At 38.4% G+C, this 19,327-nt stretch overlaps 1 protein-coding gene across 1 annotated transcript in view; it reads left to right on the top strand.

The window, feature by feature from the left end:
• fam102bb (family with sequence similarity 102 member Bb) overlaps positions 1 to 19,327 on the top strand; it is a 41,825-nt gene that overhangs the window by 18,618 nt on the left and 3,880 nt on the right. The window contains exons 2-10 of the mRNA XM_079887766.1: positions 101 to 221; positions 316 to 345; positions 997 to 1,113; positions 11,332 to 11,378; positions 11,872 to 11,975; positions 15,722 to 15,817; positions 17,720 to 17,915; positions 18,014 to 18,150; positions 18,933 to 19,002. Of these exons, the coding sequence (XP_079743892.1) occupies positions 101 to 221; positions 316 to 345; positions 997 to 1,113; positions 11,332 to 11,378; positions 11,872 to 11,975; positions 15,722 to 15,817; positions 17,720 to 17,915; positions 18,014 to 18,150; positions 18,933 to 19,002 (918 nt within the window). The remainder of the gene's footprint in view (positions 1 to 100; positions 222 to 315; positions 346 to 996; positions 1,114 to 11,331; positions 11,379 to 11,871; positions 11,976 to 15,721; positions 15,818 to 17,719; positions 17,916 to 18,013; positions 18,151 to 18,932; positions 19,003 to 19,327) is intronic.

Raw genomic sequence — 19,327 nt, 5'->3', positions numbered from 1 at the left:
TTTGGATGAGTGCGTGTTTGTTTTAAAGCCTTGAGCCAATGCTGGGTTCTTTACTGTGACACCCTGAATTAACAACCTAATGTGTGTTTGCATTTTGCAGGGAGACGGTCCAGGCAAACTGTGTACGCTGGAGAAAAAGATTCTCCTTTCCCTGTAAAATGAGCGCAAATGCTGTAACCGGAGTCCTTGACCCCTGTGTGTGTCGAGTTTCAGTCAGAAAGGTACAAACACACTCCTGCACATTCTGTTGGTTTGCAATAAACAGTTTGGAGTTGAAATACTGAGAATGATTTGATTTTTTTTTTTATGTAACAGGAACTAAAAGGTGGAAAGACTTATGCAAAGGTAATAATATTTTTTTTTTTATTAAACATACCAACACTATTCAATATATTTTGGTAGCTTACATGATGTGCAATGTTTAACATGCTGTAAGTCATCTAAAACGATTTAAGCATTTTCTAATTATTTTGTAATTATTACACATTTGCTTTTTATAGTATGATAATAGTTGAGAAGGTATGTGGAATAGTTTTAGAAATTAAAATATTAGTCACACTGCAGGGCTATTTAAATCAACTACAAAAAAGCTAAAATGTGATTCTAAATGGTGAAAAAAAATATAAAATATAAACATTTACTTATAAATTCATATATGTTTCATATAGCTAAAATCTTTTTTTACCAATTTACCCTTCATGAATGGAAACTAACACAGGGCATTGGTAATTCATCAAATAGACAGTTCTGAGAGGATTATAAAATATTGATAGCAAAGTAGCAGCTAAAAATAGATCACCCTGGAACATTGTGTTTGTATGCGCTTCTGTTTGTGTATGAGCAGGGCACTTCTGTCCATAAAGGCATTAACCTTTTTATTTAGCTTTTTATTCAAAAGCTGCATTGCCTTTTATTTTTAATAATTATTTTATTGGCAAAAGCAAGATTAAACTGAATTTCTTTCCTGAATGTGTACTGCTTTGTCTCTCTGTATAGCTGGGTTTTGCTGATCTCAACCTGGCGGAGTTTGCGGGATCGGGTAGCACTACACGCAGGTGTCTGCTGGAGGGTTATGACACCAAAAACACTAGACAAGACAACTCCATCCTTAAGGTATAGAAAGGCTCAGACTTCCTCTCAGGATCTTTCTTCTCAGCTAAACTCCATTGATGCTTTGAGTCTTGATTTATGTAACTTGTTGTTGCTATTAAGTTATAAGTTAGTAAGTGGTTCTTAGTGGTGCTATTTGTCACTAATTAGTATTACAAACTCCTCAACTTAGATGAGTATATCTTTAATCATACTATCTTAAAGAGGTCATATGCTTTTTAATATTTTCTTTTTCTTTTAGTGTGTAATGTCTTTCTTTGTGCATGTATACGTTCTGCGTTCTGCCTAAAAAGCCTTGATCAAAGTCCAGATACTACTTCCCCAAAGGAATGTGCAAAGAAAGTAGGACAGGTTTCAGTGAATTAAAGTGTTGTCATATCACGGAGACGCTGTGTGTTTGGATGAGAAAGCAAAATCACTTTTGCTTTTAGAGGTTAAGGTTTATTTATAAAGCTGTTTCTGAGCAGTACAACCCAAAGTTTGCTTGTGCACAGGGCATTTTACAGAGGACAGCTTTCTGAACCTAGGAGAGTACAACGCAGGTTATATACAGTAGTCAAGTCAAGTCAAGTCATCCTCGTTTATATAGTGCTTTTAACAATGTAGATTGTTTCAAAGCAGCTTTACAGAGACAAACATATAATTTAGGGTAACAGAGATTGTTTTGGCTTTATAGCGGTTCTTTAATAAAGTTATTTTCCAGCTAAAGTTAGTTTTGATTGATTCGCTTCCGTCGCAACGATCATTTGTTATTAAATTAGGGGCCGCTAAGACGACACCATTCTCTCTACACAGACTTTAAACGCGAACCTGTGATAAACGCTGATGGCGTTCACATGCGCATTAAGAATTGGTTCTATAGTTATATGCATTTGAATATATGTGCGCAGGTTTGGAATTCCCTACAGACCAAGCCTAAACAAAGTACTGGTCTTTGCTTATAAATTTGGTACAGACTTTTATTTTATTTTGTCACTTCGGGGTAGGTACGCGAAACAAATTTTCCGGCAACGCTTTATCTGTAGAGTGGTAAAGGGATCCTCCATAGGGAGAGACTAGTTGGCACTTCAGCACTGCGTTGACATCGGGTCCAGGCGAAGGTCCTTTGTCAGATCTGGATACAGCCTGGATCCGGCAGGCTGCGGGAAAACCTTGTGATAAACAAAGACACTAAAATTAGCGTAGATGCCATTCTTCTTATGATGTAACGAGTACATCAGGATTTATGGGAAGTGTTCCCGTTTCCTGCTGACCTAATCTATGCAGCCTAACATTGAATTATAGATGTCTATAATGTATTATGTGAATGCTAGGTCAAAGAGATGTGTCTTTAATCTAGCTTTGAACTGACAGAGTGCGTCTGCTTCCCGGACAATGGTAGGAAGACTGTTCCAAAGTTTTGGTGCTAAATAGGAAAAGGATCTACCGCCAGCAGTCGATTTTGATATTCTAGGTATTATTAACTGGCCGGAATTTTGAGATCGCAATAGACGTGAAGGACTATAATGCGTTAAGAGCTCGCTCAAGTACTGCGGAGCTAAACCATTTAGTGCTTTGTAAGTAATCAGCAATATTTAAAAATTTATGCAATGTTTAATAGGGAGCCAATGCAGTGTTGACAGAACAGGGCTAATATGGTCATACTTCCTGGTTCTGGTAAGAACTCGAGCTGCTGCGTTTTGGACCAGCTGTAATTTGTTTATTAAGCGTGCAGGGCAACCACCCAGTAGAGCATTACAATAATCTAGCCTTGAGATCATGAACGCATGAACTAATTGTTCCGCATTTGTCACTGAGAGCATATGGTGTAATTTAGATATATTTTTAAGATGGAAGAATGTGGTTTTACAGATACTAGACACATGACTTTCAAATGAAAGATTGGTATCAAATAGCACACCAAGGTTCCTAACCGACGATGAAGACTTAACAGAGCAGCCATCAAGTGTTAGACAGTATTCTAGGTTATTACGTGAGGACGTTTTTTGTCCAATAATTAGAATCTCTGTTTTTTCAGAATTTAGTAGTAGGAAATTGCTAGTCATCCAATTTTTTATATCACCTATGCATTCCGTTAATTTTGTGAATTGGTAAGTTTCGTTAGGTTTTGAAGAAATATAGAGCTGTTTTAACTGCAAAGGGTCGTTACACCATATATTGATTTGAATTAGTTAATAGAAGTTAGATCATAAATAAATTCAATTTGTGATTTTATTTTTGAAAGCATACTCACTTTACAGCATTTTAACACAAGTGCCAGTACTTTTCATAGTACTGTAGCTTTGCAGGAAGGTTTCTTCAAGCATCTCGGACACGTTCCCGCAGTTCTTCTGGATTTAGTTTGTCTCAGTTTTTTCTGTTTCTTCATGTAATCACAGACGGACTCGATGATGGTGAGATCAGATCATACCGGCTGTTGTCAGACTCCTTGTGCTTACACAAATTTTTTGGAAATGTAAACTAATATTTCCTACTGACACACTACAGCAAAAGATATAAATAACTGACTTAAAGCCATTTTTTTTGTGGGGGGCGGTTATTAACATGCCTGACTTTTGCACAGTACTGTACAAAGATTACTTTCCACTGTGAAACATTCTGCACAAGTTGTGTTTGCAAAGTTGGTCCCGGTCGATAGGCTTGATCCATCCGCATTTTCAGAATCTGACTCGGGCTCGATCTAATACCGTAAAACAGACAAAATTATTATTAACTGTGTGTTTACAAAAATTGCTTTAGAAGCCTTGGAAGCTGAAGCTCACGATTATGGCATGAGGCGTTATATTTCTGACACACGCTTGAGGTGTTTGGCCAATCACTGGGTCAGCTGGCCAATCAGAGCACTCTAAGCTTCTCGGAAGGAGAAATCAGCGTGTTTCAGTAAGACTGGGAATAGAGGAGCTGCAATAAATGTACCAGTGGTGTGCAGTGGTGTTCTAAAATGAGGAGGCAATGTCCTCACATTTTTTTTTCAATAAATCAAATGTAAATTCATGTCCCATGTTACACTTGATGTTGTCACATTTCCCTGGTTAAATAAACATTACATTACATAAAATAAGAAACTAAATACAATTCTGTATTTTTAATTAAAACCAAGTATAAATCTCATCAAATTAGTGATTTTAAGCATGTTTACATATATTCCAAAATAATATCTAATGGCAGTATTAATTTAAACAATATATTTTATTTGTGAACTGAAGTTTTGCTGTTATTTATAGGCTAATAGTCTATTTATTTTTGGATTTTCAATCATCAAGCTTGGTAAACACTAGGGTGGCCATTTCCTTAACACCAAAAAGGAGGACACTTTGCGGCATTTAGTGAGGCAAGAATAATTGCATAGGACTCTGGTGTACTCGCAACTACAATACAATTTTGTCCATCATATCAATGGTATCATGATACAGTGATTCTGAAATAGCCTACTCTATTCGCTAGGACGAATGCGCATGCGTCGCGTCTGAACGCGTTGTTGTCTTTGGAGTTCCATCGATTTGATTTATAATTCTTGATTTTTCTCTTTAAACTCACTTACAACGAACATTTTCTACTTTTCCTCACCTCATAGTTACAACGCGGACTGTTGAGCAGACGCGTCTCAAGCCTATTATGGTGCGTTCACACCGGACGCGAATAGCGCGTCAGGCGCGAGTGATTTCAATGTTAAGTCAATGCAAAGACGCGTAAAAATTCCTGCGGCGCGAATGAGGCGTAGAGCGCGGCGCGGTAGGCGCGAATACGCCTCATTCGGGCGAATGGCGCGAATTGAGCGTCTGGCGCGTTACGCGCGAATGTTTTTATAGTGCTTTTTGTGCATTCACGCGTTTGACGCGAATTCGCGTCTGCCGCCCGAGTTGAAAAATCTGAACTTCTGCGTCAATTCGCACCGCGTTAACCAATCAGGAGCCTGCTTGCTGCAGCTGTCACGTGGTGAAGTGACAGTTTATAATGTTATTTTATGTTTCACCTCAATAAATTATTTTGTAATATGACTAAAATGCACAAAGCAAATCTTTCACATAAAAACTGTCGCTGTCCTCGTCAGCGTCCTCGCCGGTAGGTAGCTCCTGGAGCAAATTGTGAAACTCCTGAAACCCTCCGGAGGGTCTGGTGGACCCGAGTACAGCGACGATGTCCCCTACGCAGCTGTTTCTGCTCTCCAGAGCATATACGAGCTGTGACTCTCTCGATTAATGCTAATGCTAATGCTCGATAAACATCTAAAAAAGATGGCCACCAACGGGTTTCGAAACTTTCGCCTCCGGATTTCGCCTCTGACGCGCGTAAATTTCGCTTCAAACTTTTGTTTTTACGCGCGTCAATTTCGCTCTTGACGCGTGAATTAACACAAAGTGGTCAAGCGTATAACTAGACGCGGCAGGCGCAAATTTGACGCGCTATTCGCGTCCGGTGTGAACGCACAGTTAGTGATCCAACATCGGATACTCTTATAGGTTACTCCTGTGGATCACGGCTGAACGCGTCTTCTCCACACTCACTTACAAACAAACATTTTTTCGCCTATCGTGCGTCTACTCTACACCCGTACCACTAAAAAGATGGATTATATCCAAGACTTCAGTCATAAATTAGTATTAATATTGATAGCATCACTGGTAGCGTCGCTGCTAACTTACTGTCCATCTGTTAAAATGGCGTATATATCAGATGTAAGTAGTCTACCTTTTGGTGCAGGTGAGGACACATTTGAGCTGCACGCACTGCAGTCTGAGCTGGAAGCTGTTGAGAAACAGATCCACGACCTTTTAGTGAGACAAGCCGAGCTGAGAGACCGGCGTTTAGCTCTTGAAACATCACTCGCCGATGCACACAAATCAGTGATTAACGTTACTAACCCGCTGACTCCGACCTCGTCTACTCCGTGCGTTTCTCAGCATCGGTCCCGAGCGCCGAGGTCGCGATCAGCCATGGTCTCGTTCACTCCGGCTCCAACACGCCACCACGAAGCCTGGATGATTCCGCAGCGGAAGACGCGAGTCAGGTCTAGACCAAGACTCTCTCCGACCCTCCCGGTTTTCGAGATATCCACCCAAAATCGTTTCTCCCCTCTTCGCGAAACAGAACGCGATGCTGTCATCATCGGCGATTCCATCGTTCGGCACGTACACGCTACGTCAGGTAAAAGTAAGGTGCACAGTCACTGCTTTCCTGGTGCTCGTGTTTCTGAAATCGCTGCGCGCGTTCCCGAGATTCTGAACGGTGACGAGCGCGTCGGAACTGTGGTCCTGCACGCGGGAGTGAACGACATCAGGCTGCGCCAGACGGAGGTTCTGAAGAAAGACTTCAGGACTCTGATCGATACGGTACGCAGCACATCGCCTGAAACAACGATCATTGTGTCAGGACCGTTTCCCACGTACCGACTAGGACATGAAAAGTTTAGTAGATTATTCGCGCTAAATGAATGGTTAATGTCATGGTGCAATGAGCAGAAACTGCTCTTTGTAAATAATTGGAATCTGTTTTGGGAGCGTCCTAGGCTTTTCCGTGCTGATGGCTTCGGAGCAGACACCCAAGCAGATTCGGAGCGGATCTTCTGTCGGATAACATCTCCAAAATGTTAAATACCTTTTGACTAGTAACCAAAAGTCCAAATCACAGTCTCTGCTGCACCAATTTAACTGATATAAATACTAGTGTAGAACATTGCATAGAAACTGTGTCTATTCCTCGTTTAGTGAGATCAAATAATAAATCTACTGCAGGATCTAGGAAAAATCTAATTGTTATTAAAACAGAAAATGTTGCTATTAGTAAACAAAAACAATTTCTAAAGCTAGGTCTTCTAAACATTAGATCACTCACACCTAAGGCAGTTATTGTAAATGAAATAGTCACAGATAATAGCTTCGATGTACTTTGCCTTACTGAAACCTGGCTTAAACCAAATGATTATTTCGGTCTAAATGAGTCTACTCCATCAGGATACTCCTATAAGCATGAGCCCCGTCTGATTGGTCGTGGCGGCGGTGTTGCAACAATCTATAGAGATATTCTCAATGTTACTCAGAAAACGGGTTATAAGTTTATTTCGTTTGAAGTACTTGTACTAAATGTTACACTCTTAGATGTTAGAAAAACATCCCTATTATCTCTAGCCTTGGCTACCGTATATAGACCGCCTGGGCCTTACGCTGATTTCCTAAAAGAGTTTGCAGATTTTCTCTCAGACCTATTAGTCAATGTCGATAAAGCATTAATTGTTGAAGATTTTAACATACACGTAGATAATCCAAATGATGCGTTAGGGGCTGCGTTTACAGATTTATTAAACTCCTTTGGGGTCAAGCAAAACGTTACCGGACCAACTCATCGTTTTAATCATACACTCGATTTAATTATATCACATGGAACCGATCCAACCGATATAGACATCATTCCACAAAGTGATGATGTCACTGACCATTACATGGTAACTTGCATATTACGTACTCCTGTAATATGTCATGCTGCACCGCGTTATCGATCAGGCAGAACAATCCTTCCATCCACCATAGATAATTTTTCAAATAGCTTATTTGATCTGTCTCAGCTGCTCAGTGAACCCAAACAAATAGATGAACTAGAGGAATTAACTAGCACTATGAGCACCATTCTCTCTGGAAAATTGGATATTGTTTCACCCATTAGATTAAAAAAGGTCAGAGAGAAAAGTAAAGCACCCTGGTACAACAATACTACGCATGTTCTAAAGAGAGAAACCCGTAATTTAGAGCGTAAAATTTCCTAGGTTTTTATTTAACACCGTGGCTAGACTAACAAATAAACAGATGTCACCTGAACAAAATATTCCGTTACAGTTTAGTAGCAATGATTTCATGAAGTTCTTCACTGAGAAAATAGAAAACATCAGAACCACAATTGTAAACGTTCAGTCCTCAATCGCGCCTTATAATCCAGCCTCAATTATCACCCCGCAAGAACAATTACAGTGCTTTACAACTATAGAACAAAAAGAGTTAAATAAACTTATCACTTCATCTAAAACAACAACATGTTTATTAGATCCTATACCAACTAAACTACTGAAAGAAGTGTTACCTGTAGTGGAAGAGCCTCTCCTCAATAGTATTAACTCATCTTTATCTTTAGGTCATGTTCCAAGAACATTTAAATTGGCAGTTATAAAACCACTCATTAAGAAACCACAATTAGATCATAATAACCTAGCAAATTATAGACCCATTTCAAATCTTCCTTTTATGTCTAAAATACTAGAAAAAGTTGTATCCGCCCAACTGGGCTCTTTCTTGCAAGAAAATGACATCTATGAAAAGTTTCAGTCTGGATTCAGACCGCATCATAGCACTGAAACTGCACTCGTTAAAATCACAAATGATTTACTATTAGCTTCTGACAAAGGCTGTATCTCAATACTAGTTTTACTTGATCTTAGTGCTGCGTTCGATACTATAGATCACACAATACCCTTAGATCGACTACAAAATTATACTGGTGTTCAAGGACAAGCATTAAGCTGGTTCAGATCATACTTATCTGACCGCTACCATTTTTTCTATTTAAATGGAGAAAAATCAATCATAACTCCAGTAAACTATGGAGTGCCGCAGGGATCTGTGTTAGGCCCTCTGTTATTCTCAATATATATGCTGCCACTTGGAAATATTATAAGGAAACATGGAATTAGTTTCCATTGTTATGCTGATGACACTCAAATCTATATTTCATCACAGCCAGATGAAAACGCTAAATTATCCAAATTGACAGAGTGTGTTAAAGATATAAAAGATTGGATGACGCGCAATTTTTTTTTATTAAATCCAGACAAGACAGAGGTACTAATCATCGGTTCAAAAAAACGCCCACAAAACCTCTCACACTACAACTTTAACATAGTAGGATGTCCTGTTACTTTATCCTCTACAGTAAAAGACCTGGGTGTTATACTTGACTGCAACCTGTCTTTTGAAAATCATATTTCATATGTTACAAGAACCGCCTTTTTCCACCTTAGAAACATTGCTAAGCTACGTAACATGCTATCAGTTTCTGATGCAGAAAAGTTAGTTCATGCATTCATGACATCGAGACTAGATTACTGTAATGCTTTATTAGCTGGTTGTCCTGCATCTTCAATAAACAAGCTACAGTTAGTCCAAAATGCCACCGCTAGAGTTCTTACTAGATCAAGAAAATATGATCATATAACACCAATTTTATCACCACTACATTGGTTACCTATAAAGTTTCGTATTAATTACAAGGTATTGCTACTGACTTATAAAGCCCTAAACGGCTTAGCTCCAGTCTATTTAACGGACCTTCTGTCGCCCTATAATCCATCGCGCTCTTTAAGATCACTAAATTCGAGGCTTTTGGTCATACCTAGGATATTTAGGTCCACCAATGGAGGGAGAGCATTTTCACATTTAGCTCCAAAACTCTGGAATAGTCTTCCAGATACTGTTCGTTGCTCAGACTCGCTCTCCCAGTTTAAAACTAGATTAAAGATGCATCTCTTCAGCCAGGCATTCATTTAATACTTTTAATCTTACAGTTAAATCCGACCTCTAGTTCATAGACGCCAGAGGAGAACTGGCTCCCGACTGAGCCTGGGTTCTCCAAAGGTTTTTTTTTTCTCCATCAGGTCACCTGATGGAGTTTTTTCGGTTCCTTGCCACTGTTGCCTTTGGCTTGCTCAGTTGGGGATATTTAATTTAATTAATCAATCAACAATACTATTGATCAGCATTACCAAACGTGGACGTTTTACACTAGAAACAAACATTGATGTATTATTTTAATTTAATAATTTAATACTGTGAAGCTGCTTTGATACAATCTGTATTGTGAAAAGCGCTATATAAATAAACTTGACTTGACTTGACTTGACTATTCATAGCCAGACAATTTGATCTACGATATATCTTGATGTAGACCTATGTGTAACAGAAGAGGCAAAAAAAGTGTTTGTTCACAGTATTTGTATTTATTCAAGACATTGTGATGTCTGTTTCAAAAACTGACCACTGAGATGAACCTGTCTTGCGAAGTGCACAGTGCCAGAAAACATAAAATTTCTGGACTTCTGGAAATATCAGAAATACATAAATAAACAAATAATGAATGCGAAAAATAAATAAGTACACATTTCAGTTCTTAACAAATAAGTTAACCCTCTGCAGCAGCTCAGGCGACAACAGCACCTCTAGGGTCATCATGGCCAAATTCGTGCTCTTTTATCCTGACGTTTCGGCATGTTAATGTTATGATATGACGTAACCAGCATTGGACTCCACGTCGTGGAGGCTTGTTTACATTTTTAACCAATGATATATCAGATATTTATTTGACACTGCTTTCAGCCAATCATTTGTTTGACCAGAGATCTTACGGCATTAGACTCTATGCTGCTGCGTCCCAATAAAGATTCTAGAGCGGGTTTTTTTTTCAGGCCGATTCAGCGCAACTCCAAAAAGGAGGACAAATGAGTGTCCGGCTTGAGGTTGCGCCGGACACCGGACAGAGGGCTTAAAATCCGGACTGTCCGGCCAAAATCCGGACGTATGGCCACCCTATTAAACACTGATCACAGACATGGGATGAAAATGTACAAAAAATTTACCTTTAATTTCACCATGCTGATTGATCACTAAAAAAACCCCAGTCATCATGATATCTAAGTGGGTGAGTTGTTTACTTGCTCTTTAATTAGTCTTCCCATTAATTCCATTATTTTGTTCATTCAGACTGATTTGCGAATGCGGAATATGCACGAAAACGAGAGGTAGGATTTATCGCACAAACCAATCATATACAATCATAACACGATGGAGGCATTGCCTCTCATGTGACATTTCCCCATTCATTATTAATGACCCAATTACCCCACCAAACACACCGCACGCTTTAGAAAGTCTGTTAAAATTGAGGGAAAAAACCTTAAAAACAAAAACAAACAAAAAAACATTCAACCTAGAATTTTACCTGGCAGATGATTAAACAGGTGAAAAAGTCCCTCTCTTTTTACCTGGGTAGTAAGTAGCAACCATTCAGAACACCCTAGCAATCGCATAGCAATGCTCTAATAAACACTTTAGCAACTGCCTTGCAACATCCTGGAAACCATCCAAACATTATTTATTTATTTAGTTTCTGCAAGGGCCAAAAATAAAATGTTAAATGTCATACACATCCAGTTTCTTACATTTTGTCATTTGTCTTTGCCTGCAGGTGATTATTAGCACACAGCTGATGTCTGGGGACCCCTGCTTCAAAACGTGAGTGTGTTATAATTCAGTATTGAAGTGAGAAAGAATTGACGTTTAGGGCCTATTTCTATCTCTATGGCATCCTATCTGCATTTTTAAATTTAGATTTAGCTAAAGACCCACAGAGACCTTTCCTGTTAAACATTTGAAGTTGCTATAACAGTATTTTCTCAGAAATGGCCCGTGTGTTGGGAAGGAGTGTTAATTTGTGCTCTGGGGAAGTCAGAGCTTTGAACACAGATTTGCATACTGGAAACCAACACAGTCCACCCACACACTGTAGCTCACACTGTGCGTGAAGGCAAAAACCTGCTAAAAACATTTGTGTGGGTTAAAGCGTGCAGGAGAGAGTATGGAGTTCGGGAATTCTGGGGGTTGCTTTTGGACCACCGTCAGCAGGCGGACTGAAATGGTTTAGTTCTTTAATTCAGCATTTTTTTACAATCTGTTCATTCAAATCCATTTGAACCATATTGTTGAATGCGGGTTCTCCATGTATTAGGCCTCCGTCCACCGCCATGGTGATAGGCATTCAAGGTGATGCCGAGAGCCTGCTGGAAGACAGGAAAGGAGGAGACACACAGAAACCTTTTCTGAGCCTCTCAGGTAAACTTAACACAAAATGCACTGGTCACTGTTTGTAATGAATCGAAATGAGACACACAAATACAACAACTCCAAACACAGACCTTGTTTTTTGTTTTTTGTTTTTTTTTACATTTGTCCTTTACATGTGCTTAAATGTGTATGCATTTCTGATATTTTTATGTTTTCATTGTGTTGGTTGCTCTAATCAACTGTCCAAATCAAACACCCTTTGAAAAGCTTCTCATTAATTCTGCATCCAGTCCTGGAGTAAAGAACAAGACTGTGTGTTTGATTTGATGCGGCTGAACTAACAGGAGCTTGAAAGAGTGCTCTCTCTCCCCCACTCTCTCTTTTATCCTTTCTTTTCCCTCATACATGCTATGTGCCTTTTCTGTCCAGAGGCTGGCGAAAGCTTTAGTCTTTAATGTATAATTTAGCCATGTGCCGCTGTTGACGCTTAACTCGTTTTCATAGTGATTCACTATGACTGACTGCTTATGATGAAGAGCAGGCTTACGATTCATAAAACATGATTAGCTTCCAAGTGCCTCTTCTGTAGTGATTTTGAGTTGCGATCACTGAACAATATTAAAGCCATATTAATATTCATAGTATTTAATCTGAAATTTTAATGCAATACAAGACAAGATGCCAAAAGTGGCTTGCTGTCTGAGGCGATTGATGAATTAATCAGTATCACCATTTGTTCAGAGGAACATGTTGAAGAGTTAAATATGATTTGGCCTGGGATTTTGGCAGAGAAGTGCTACTCTTTTGAAGGGAGTTTGTGGAGAAGACTCATTTAGAGATTGGTCAGGATGGTCTCTAGTCTTCGAACACCCAACAAGTCAGTGAGAGCAACGATTTGATGTAGATATTTTTAATTGTTTTTTCAGCTTGAATATTTTAGAGTTTCCCGCCATTGACGGAATTTTACATAATTTATGAGAACGATTCCCGCCATTGACGGAATTTTCCGGCTTTCCGTGTTTTCATTGTTATACGGTAGGGGGCACTATTAGGCATTGAGCAGAAACAAGCGATAAAAGCATTGCTTAATCTGTTACCTTTAAGGCTGTGCATATGTTAGCCAGTGTTATTTTAGCATTTTTTTAAAAATACTATTATTGTATTTATTCATATTTTGAATTAGCTTTTATTTGGATTTTCTCTTATTTTATATTTAAAAAAAAAAAATTTGTTGCTTTTGTCATTTTTCAAACAATTTTAGTAATTTTAGTACTTGAACTTAAACTTATTTTATTAGTTTAAGTTCAAGTAAAACTTAATTGTCAAAGGCAACATTTAAAATTGTTTTTAAGTGTAAGTTTTCCATCTAATATTTATAATTTATTTAATTTAATATTTATTTAAATTATTTTTAATAGTTTAAGACACTGATGCTAACCAAAATATTAATGGCAAAAAATGATTAATGAAAATGATTATTATTTTGTGGATATGCACATTTCTAGCCAATAAAATACTTAATAGAATAAGAAATTCCTTCCTTCTAATACACCACCTGCTCTCAACTAGAATTAGCAAGTAGAAAATCATGATTCATATATGTGATGTTAACAGAAGGATCATTTAAAAATGTGCCATGCCTCAACCGGTTTTAATAGGAAATATGCTAACACAGGAAATAAAACCTTGTGCTTGCAATTTTAAAGGCTACAATCTTCATAAACTTTTGTAACCAATTCAACAAATTTTGAATTTTGCTTTTAATTAATATCCATAATCCTTTTTTTCTCTTTGTGAACACTAAAGGTTATAGTGGCAAAAAGTTTGTAGGTATTTAGTATATATAAGGAAAATAAGTATTTGAACACCCTGCTATTTTGCAAGTTCTCCCACTTGGAAATAATGGAGGGGTCTGAAATTGTCATCGTAGGTGCATGTCCACTGTGAGAGACATAATCTAAAAAAAAAAATCCAGAAATCACAATATATGATTTTTTAACTATATATTTGTATGATACAGCTGCAAATAAGTATTTGAACACCTGTCTATCAGCTAGAATTCTGACCCTCAAAGACCTGTTAGTCTGCCTTTAAAATGTCCACCTCCACTCCATTTATTATCCTAAATTAGATGCACCTGTTTGAGGTCGTTAGCCGCATAAAGACACCTGTCCACCCCATACAATCAGTAAGAATCCAACTACTAACATGGCCAAGACCAAAGAGCTGTCCAAAGACACTAGAGACAAAATTGTACACCTCCAGAAGGCTGGAAAGGGCTACGGGGAAATTGCCAAGCAGCTTGGTGAAAAAAGGTCCACTGTTGGAGCAATCATTAGAAAATGGAAGAAGCTAAACATGACTGTCAATCTCCCTCGGACTGGGGCTCCATGCAAGATCTCACCTCGTGGGGTCTCAATGATCCTAAGAAAGGTGAGAAATCAGCCCAGAACTACACGGGAGGAGCTGGTCAATGACCTGAAAAGAGCTGGGACCACCGTTTCCAAGGTTACTGTTGGTAATACACTAAGACGTCATGGTTTGAAATCATGCATGGCACGGAAGGTTCCCCTGCTTAAACCAGCACATGTCAAGGCCCGTCTTAAGTTTGCCAATGACCATTTGGATGATCCAGAGGAGTCATGGGAGAAAGTCATGTGGTCAGATGAGACCAAAATAGAACTTTTTGGTCATAATTCCACTAAACGTGTTTGGAGGAAGAAGAATGATGAATACCATCCCAAGAACACCATCCCTACTGTGAAGCATGGGGGTGGTAGCATTATGCTTTGGGGGTGTTTTTCTGCACATGGGACAGGGCGACTGCACTGTATTAAGGAGAGGATGACCGGGGCCATGTATTGCGAGATTTTGGGGAACAACCTCCTTCCCTCAGTTAGAGCATTGAAGATGGGTCGAGGCTGGGTCTTCCAACATGACAATGACCCGAAGCACACAGCCAGGATAACCAAGGAGTGGCTCTGTAAGAAGCAGTCTCCAGACCTTAACCCAATAGAGAATCTTTGGAGGGAGCTCAAACTCCGTGTTTCTCAGTGACAGCCCAGAAACCTGACTGATCTAGAGAAGATCTGTGTGGAGGAGTGGGCCAAAATCCCTCCTGCAGTGTGTGCAAACCTGGTGAAAAACTACAGGAAACGTTTGACCTCTGTAATTGCAAACAAAGGCTACTGTAACAAATATTAACATTGATTTTCTCAGGTGTTCAAATACTTATTTGCATCTGTATCATACAAATAAATAGTTAAAAAATCATACATTGTGATTTCTGGATTTTTTTTTTTTAGATTATGTCTCTCACAGTGGACATGCACCTACGATGACAATTTCAGACCCCTCCATGATTTCTAAGTGGGAGAACTTGCAAAATAGCAGGGTGTTCAAATACTTATTTTCCTCACTGTATTTATGTATCAAATAAAAATATATTTATTGAAATTGAGCCATGTTTGCCATTTATATATCCCTTATATGTCTGATCAGTATCTGGTGGACATGACCCTAAACCAATCTAATTATATTGGATTTCCACTGACTAATCGATTTCGAGAAGTTTTATTTTGAGAATGTTGATTTTCTAATCAACAGCCCTAATTTAAATTGCCAAATCATATTGAATGCCTGAAAACTGTCAATGGACAAGTGCATGGCTACATCAGATATATAATCTATTATAAGGTTAAAAAATGTGAGAAGAATGATTAAATTGGCATTGAATCCCGTAAAGAGATTGAGCAGGATTAATTAGGACTGAACTGAATCCCTTATGTCCACAGAGACATCAGGGAAGTGTGGCTCTCTGCCTGATGAACTGGGGCTGTGCGGACACTCTCGAACATCCAGTTATGCTAGTCAGCAGTCCAAAGTATCAGGTAGGCTTTCCTTTTCCACTGTTTTCTCTCTAATCACTAATTGGCGATGTGTCAATGTAACTGCTGTCTTGCTCGACTTGAATGGATTGTATTGTCTGCTACCCTGGCTGTAACATCAGGCTGTCAATCAACATCATGCCGTTGTATTGCAAGATGATTAAAGAATTTTGTATTTTGCACGTAGGCTGCATGTCATGTGACTCTGTTCTATGTGATGGAGTGGAGATATGTGTGTGCACATATGAGAAAGAAAGAATCTGTGCGCAAATTATTATTTATATTATATTATATTTAGTTAGGTTGCACTTTCCACATATAGGGTACTTTTTGGTGTCCCATTATTTTGACCTTTTGAGTTTGAACAATTAACAATTTAAGCACCTCCTTTCACTGACCATTTTGCTAAACAAGACATTTTAAGGCCCTATTTTGTTTTCAGTTTGTGGAAAGTGCTATTTGCTTTATTAAATAATATGAAACTGGGCTCTTAGAAAGATTCTGTGCCATCACAAAATGGCTGGATTAAATGTCCCAGATCTAATTTGATAACACTACTTCCTCTAGTACTTCCAGAGAGGAGACAGCACTCAGTCCTTATTTCATTAAGCTATTCTCTTAGATTCAGTTACACATTCCTCACTTTGACCTTTTTGCATTAGAGCTGCGAGCATCTCAAAGTGTAAAGTTAGTTTTAAAGTCCCACAAAGCAAACAGAAGTCATCACTAGGGTTGGAAATCTAAAATTGTTTCCAATTCTGGAATTGGATATTTAAGGTCAGGAATTAGATACTTGTCAAAAAATTACAATTTTGATTCCGCTTATTGATTTCTGTGTGCGCATTTTAATGTGGTTTTAAACCATTAAAGCGCAAGAAGACGCGAAAGAGAACTCAATTCGGCACTAGAGCGCTATTTTCTGTGCTGGGCACATCCAGATCGAACACACAAAAACCTGCCTTCCATATTGTGTACTAATACTGAATTGAGTTCTCTATCGCGTCTTCTTGTGCTTGCATGGACAAATACACACAAAATTATGTCAAAATATCCTCGTAAACACAGTTGGTTATGTTTTAAGTGAACATAAACAGTTGAGAAAGAAAACACATGTGTAACAGTATATTGGATCCGTGCATTAGGTCTTAAAGTGACAGCAGGCTAATAAACCTGCTGCCGTCATTACTGTTAATCAAAGAACAAAAGAAAAAGAAAATCACTAACTGTGATTGACTGAATAACTTTTGTAACTTAAATAAGGATAATCTATGTTTTATTAATAAAAACTATGCAGTGTTTTACATTTGATTTCAATTTCTGAACTTTGTTCAGTTGTATTTTTATTTGCTAATTTGCTTATTTGTTCTTATTTTATTACTGACTGTATACTTGTCTTTAATAATGTTTGAAATTCAGATTAGTTAGTCTAGTTTATTGGTTAGTTGTTCTTTAGGCTACTGGTTTTTGTTCATGGTATTTCAGCTGCGACAGAATGTTTTGCAAAAAGACACAAATGTTTGATATCTAGCCTAAATGTTTGAGCTTTTTTTTTTTTTAGCATATTGGATTCGAAACTGGGAATCAGAATCTGAATTGTAATTAAAATCACTAAAATTAAAAGGATACCTAACCCTAGTCATCACATATCTGTCCGGGACCATGGGAGTTGTTGTGCATAGGCATGTATGGGATGATATTCGTCCTCCACTGGTGGCCCATACAGTGTTTTCATTTTCTGAAGCTCCCCGGCCTTCAATACAAAGTGATTGATTCATCTGTGAAGGTTTTTAAAGTGTATATAGGCTGTGCATTACCAGGGCAGATCAACTTTTTCCTGTCTTTAAAAAAAAAAAAAAAATTAACTGAATTTTAATTTTAAAACAATGTTGTGTCATGTTTTCTTAGGCTATAGTACGAGTCACTCGCGTTCCTCCAGTCTGTCGGAGTTCTCCCACAGGAGAAACACTTCGATCGGCAGTGCTTCCACTGGCATTGCAAGCATCCCTGAGCCCAGTGAGGAGAGTGACCAAACTACAGCGCCACCTACAGCCTGTGCTGCTGTGCCTGAACACCCATCAACCCCTGACAGGGCTGCCAGCAGGTCAGGCAGACACTGCTACCACTGCATGCTCAATATTCATCAAGCTTTAGATGCAGGATATTAAATCAATATAGGTTATTTTTCTCATATATACAAAGGTACCCAGTGAAACAGGACTCCATGGAGTCTCAGCTGAAAAGGGTGGATGCCACACGGGTGGATGCTGATGATGTAGTAGAGAAGATCCTGCAAAGTCAGGATTTCACCCACAGTATGCTGGACTCCAGCGCTGAAGGTAAAAATGGCTTCTTCATGTTTATTAGCAGACATCCCCAAAGGTACTACTAGAAAATTTCCATCAGAGTTTGTGAGAGGCACTAAATAACATTTTGTAATGTAAAAAACATTTATAATGTTTATATTACAAATAAATGTTTTTTTATTCATTAAAGAATCCTGAAAAAAATCCATGTTTATTTTATTTTGACTGCTTAAGCGTCCTGGAGCACTGGAAATGCGCTATATAAATAAAATGTATTATTATTATAAATCTCATTTTATATTGTACCATTATTTGTTTAAATAATTTGTTTCATGGGATTCAAGTTCATCTCTCATTAATTGTTACTAAACATTCATATTTTTGATTTGTTGTCTGTCCAATAATATTGCATAAATTCCATCTTTATTTCATTCTGATTGCTAATAACATGGCGAATTCTTGCTGACATGAAATTGCATTTTGGCCCATTTATTTGTCATGCTTGAGATGAAGTGGTATCAGAGCAAACTTGGATCAATAGAAAACGCAGAGCTAGAAACAGTATGTGTAATTGGTAGCAATGTTTACCGGTACCTGCTTCTGCTACTCAGTTGGTGTATTGAAGTGTATCTGTGCCAGAGCCTGTCTTTATATGTGTGTCCTACTGTATTAGTTTTCATATTATTTTTTTGATGACCTGTCGACAGGTTCTCATTAGAATTGGACCGATTTGTTTTTTGTATGCCCCAGAGAAGTCGTGACTTTGTGTGTGCGCAATGGAGGCGATATCTGATTCAAGTGTGTGTGTGTTTCAGAGGAAGGTCTGCGCTTGTTTGTGGGTCCTGGTGGGAGCACAGCACTTGGTAGCCACCACCTTCCTGCCAGGTAAGTTTGAAGGAAAATGTTGTCATCATGTACTCACCCTCATGCTGTTCCGAACCCAAATGACTTTCTTTCTTCCTTTGAACACAAAAGCACATGTTTAGCATAATGTCCTAGCAGCTCTTTTCCACACAATGAAAGTGAATGGGGACTGGGTCTGCCAAGCTTTAAAAAAATACCTAAAGGGATCATAAATGTATTTGTGTGCCACCTTCTAAGTCTTCTGAAGCCATACAATAGCCTGTATGATGAAGATGTGAAATATAATACATAGATTTATATGGATTACTTTTATGGTAATTTCTGGAGCTTGACATCTCCAGTCACC

This window comes from Squalius cephalus (assembly GCF_949319135.1).
Source record: "Squalius cephalus genome assembly, chromosome: 12".
Taxonomy (NCBI): domain Eukaryota; kingdom Metazoa; phylum Chordata; class Actinopteri; order Cypriniformes; family Leuciscidae; genus Squalius; species Squalius cephalus.
The sequence above is the reverse complement of the archived record's forward strand: the minus strand, read 5'-3'. Positions and strand labels throughout refer to the sequence as shown.